Source organism: Aplysia californica, unplaced genomic scaffold (assembly GCF_000002075.1).
Source record: "Aplysia californica isolate F4 #8 unplaced genomic scaffold, AplCal3.0 scaffold00040, whole genome shotgun sequence".
NCBI lineage: Eukaryota > Metazoa > Mollusca > Gastropoda > Aplysiida > Aplysiidae > Aplysia > Aplysia californica.
This window is the reverse complement of record NW_004797310.1, coordinates 547985-551947: the sequence shown is the minus strand read 5'-3', so window position 1 is coordinate 551947 and position 3963 is coordinate 547985. Positions and strand designations below refer to the sequence as shown.

At 41.3% G+C, this 3963-nt stretch overlaps 1 protein-coding gene across 1 annotated transcript in view; it reads right to left on the bottom strand.

The window, feature by feature from the left end:
- Window positions 1–279: 279 nt before the first annotated feature.
- LOC101857545 (protein FAM210A) overlaps window positions 280–3963 on the bottom strand; it is a 22276-nt gene continuing 18592 nt past the window's right edge. Inside the window, exon 4 of the mRNA XM_005092044.3 lies at window positions 280–1854. Coding sequence (XP_005092101.1) covers window positions 1677–1854 — 178 coding nt within the window. The 3' untranslated portion in view covers window positions 280–1676. The remainder of the gene's footprint in view (window positions 1855–3963) is intronic.

Sequence of the window (3963 nt, the reverse complement as noted above, 5' to 3'; positions counted from 1 at the left end):
TTCCAGTCTAGCGCATTTAAAGATAGTAAATCCCCATAGGAGCCTTTGAATTCAGTTTTTTGTCTCTCCTGTAAAATTTACGAAATCGGAGTTGGACGGTTAGAATTCTCCGCCGACGTTATGTACCTCCTTCCCTACACACACATACCACCTTTGGTAACCAAAGAAACAAAACAAAACAAAGACACTGTCAAAACCAAATAAGCACAAAACGCAGTAAAAAATTGACTATACTGAGCTATCAAAAATTGAAAGTTTACAAGACTGTGTAAGCACATAAATGGTATCGTAGCTTGTTTTTTTTATTAGTAGTAATACATCAGCAGTCACAATCCAAGTAAAAACTTCACGTCAATGATTCACCAAATAATTCTCACAGTCAGAAGAGTAACAATTAAATACAGACACAAAATACTTGTCATGACAACACGGTGAAAGCTAAAGGGTTTTAACATAACTGTAAAGCAATAACCAGCACAATAACCATCCTGAACAATGGTCTGCTGTCATGTATGAAGCAGGCCAACTTTCATATGGACAATAACTTCCATTATAATGCATTGACAATTTCATTTTGTCCATATCATATCGTCACTGTCTCGAAAAAAAAAAAATAAAAGAAAAATAAAATAGTTCTCTCATTTGACCGTGTTTTACAGAGTCACAAAAATAAACAGAGGGAGTCACTAATTTTTTTCCTTACCACAGCAACGATTACATTGTATTAAAAAATTAAAAATCAGAAAAGGAACAACTGACTTCTTACCAACAAAAAGAACAGAACAAAAGGGATCCAAAATAATAATAATAACTGACAAACAGGTAGACCACTATCTTACTGCTCTCCTGAAGAGCAAAGCGACAAAAATACTTACTCAGAAAATCATTCTCGAAGCATGCATACTAAAGCTACGTCTTTATAAATAAAGAGTCAAATCAGTACAATGGAATAACTGACGAAGTGCTATGTCTACATTGATCAGATTATTACTGAAAGACTAATGTACAAATTTCTAACTAATGTGAAAGCAGACTGTTATAACCTGCAAGATTCACACACTATTCTTACACGTTAAACTCATCCTAACCAATCCTAGCAAAATAGAAACACATTTATTTGGTAGATCCATCATAAATAATAAGTCATCTCCGAATTGGGGGGAGAGGGGGGGAAGAAGAAAAACAACCAACTCCAAATACATGTAATCCAGAGACAGCAAATTTGCCAACAAACGCAAAAGGAAAGTGCATAGTAAGTTTGTAAACTTCCATGAAGTACATGTAAATATGGCAGCTTGCTTACAAACTTCGGAAACTTCCAAAAGTATCCTAAACGGACAAATGGATTAATTGATACTGTTGGACAATAACTCAGAAAGCATCCAAAAAAACAAAACAAAAAAAACTTTACTGATATTATTTGTGATCCTCACACGACCTCAGGTGCAGCTATAAGATGAAAAGCATTATTCTTAGGAGGAGTTTGTAGTCTGTGTTACACAATGTTGGGTCACAACTTTGGAATTTTTCTTTCTATAACGAAGAAAATAACAACCATTAAAAATGTAATTTGGAAGCGAAAGTCACACACACACACACAAAAAAGACACACCACAAAATAAAAAAACAACAATAACACATGGTCATTCTACAAAACTATCTGGATGAGCTCATGCTCAGTGGCGATCTCTGTGTTTTGTTCTGTTCCTGTTCCTAATGCCACTCCGTATTCTCCTGATTCTCGTCATGCGGAGATCCGAGCGCCGCTTCAGATCAGCTTTGCCTTCCTTGTACAAGGAACGCAGAGTGTCTTCTTTACGTACCGGCTCCAACTTGCCTTCTTTGCGGAGGTATCTGCGATATGAAAAAGAATCACATGAAGCATGGGCGTAATAGAAAAGAACAATGAATCTTATTATGAACGCCGCTTCTATCAAATCACAGTGGGATTGCAACAAGTGGAATAGGATAGGAGGAGGAGGAGGAGGAGGAGGAGGAGGAGGAGGAGGAGGAGGAGGAGGAGGAGGAGGAGGAGGAGGAGGAGAAAATGGAGAAGGCAGAGAAGAAGGAGAAAGATGAGGAGGAGGAATGTTTGTTGTTAAGAGAAGCACATCGATACAATAATGGTCATTTAGTGCAAGCAAAAAGTAAGGTAGGCAGACAGAAACGACAGGGAGAAAGTAAAGAAGTAGGACCTACCAGTGGTGCCTTTCAATCACCCAGGAGGAGGAGGAGGAGGAGGAGGAGGAGGAGGAGGAGGAGGAGGAGGAGGAGGAGGAGAAAGAAGAAGAAAAAGGAAAGAGGGAGAGAGGAAGAGAGAGAGAGAGAGGGGAAGAGAGAGAGAGAGGAAGAGAGAGAGAGAGAGAGAGAGAGAGAGAGAGAGAAGAGGGAGAAAGAGGAGAGAGAGAGAGAGAGAGAGAGAGAGAAGAGGGAGAAAGAGGAGAGAGAGAGAGAGAGAGAGAGAGAGAGAGAGAGAGAGAGAGAGAGAGAGAGAGAGAGAGAAAGAGAGGGGGGGCAGACAGACAGACAGACAGAAACAACAGAGGGGAGGTAAAGAGGTAGGGAGTACCAGTGGCGCCAATTTATCAAAAACCCACAAAGGAGGAAGTGGGAAATTGTCGTTAGTACAGGAGGTTGTCTTGGAAAGGTGGCCGTTATAGCAGGTTCGACTGTATTCTATAGGGGACCAGGCACACTGAACTATGCATTTGTGTACTTGTACTATTATTACAGGCTGAGCAACCGGCGTCTGTGGAGTAACTGTAGAGAGCGTCGCTGTCGCACGCCACAGGCCCGATTCTTGAAATTCCCGAGTGGGGAACATTTTTATCGAGTGAGTATCCCAGTCTTTCTACTGGGACGTTGTATGTATCCCTGTCAGCCCGGGTTGGCCCTGACAGGCAGGGTCGGAAGCCCTCCTCCTAAATGATCTAAATTGTGTCGACAGAGACGTAAACACATCTACATTTTTTTAAAAGTCAACACCAAAAACAAAACAAAAACACACAAAAAAAACCCAACAACAACAGACTGAGCGGCTGCATCTCGCGCAGTCTGAAGAATCTAGATCAGCTATTGATATCGTTTCCGGATCCAAGTTGAATTTATTGATCGCCCGACTCGCGACCTTGAAAACAAACAGGTTAGTTTTTTAGGCTTATCATCGGCTTCGTTCGGCTTGTGCCACGATGGTCGCTTTTCACCTTCAATTTTTATCTACGGGTGAACGCCCCGCGCTGAGGTATGACCAAAGACAGTGTATATGGTATGACTACGACTATGACTGCCATATATACATCACGAGACTTATAATTCGCCAACGACGCGCGAAGGCCTTCCTCATTATCCCCAGTGTCTAGCCAATCTTTAAGTTAAGCCGACAACGTCGTGCTACAAGCCTATACATCCATACGCCTTGTGAATGTCAATGACGTGTAGATCTAAGTGTCAGTGAAGGGAAACGTGTGGATTTATTTCCTTTTGTAGCTCAAACACCCTAGCTGACAACAATATCGAGGACCGTCACAAAGCGTTTTAGTTTTAGTAAGAGTTCTACGGTACTCGCAACACAATAAGGTCATTTAAGTGCCGAAGATTAGAGGTGTTACAAGAGAGTAACAAACACAAAAAGAAGGAGGAGAGATCAGGACGATAGATGTTTGATAGGAAAGAAGAAGCAAACCACACCTGAGCACCCGCCAAACACCCACGTCGCAAAGTGTAAGTATGTCAATACTTTTTCCCCCAACGTAACAAGCGTTGTGTAAATTGTTTTTGTAACAAATAAAAATGATCATGTCATTGAAGAGACCAATGAAGATCGAGTGTTACCCCTGATTTAATTAAAGAGAAGGACTTGTTCGACACTGACTGCGAGTCGTGAGGGCCGATGATAAGTGAGTGAGATTCAGCATTCCAGTTGAGCGACAGAGATGCATTAATAAATTTACTCCCCCCCCCCCC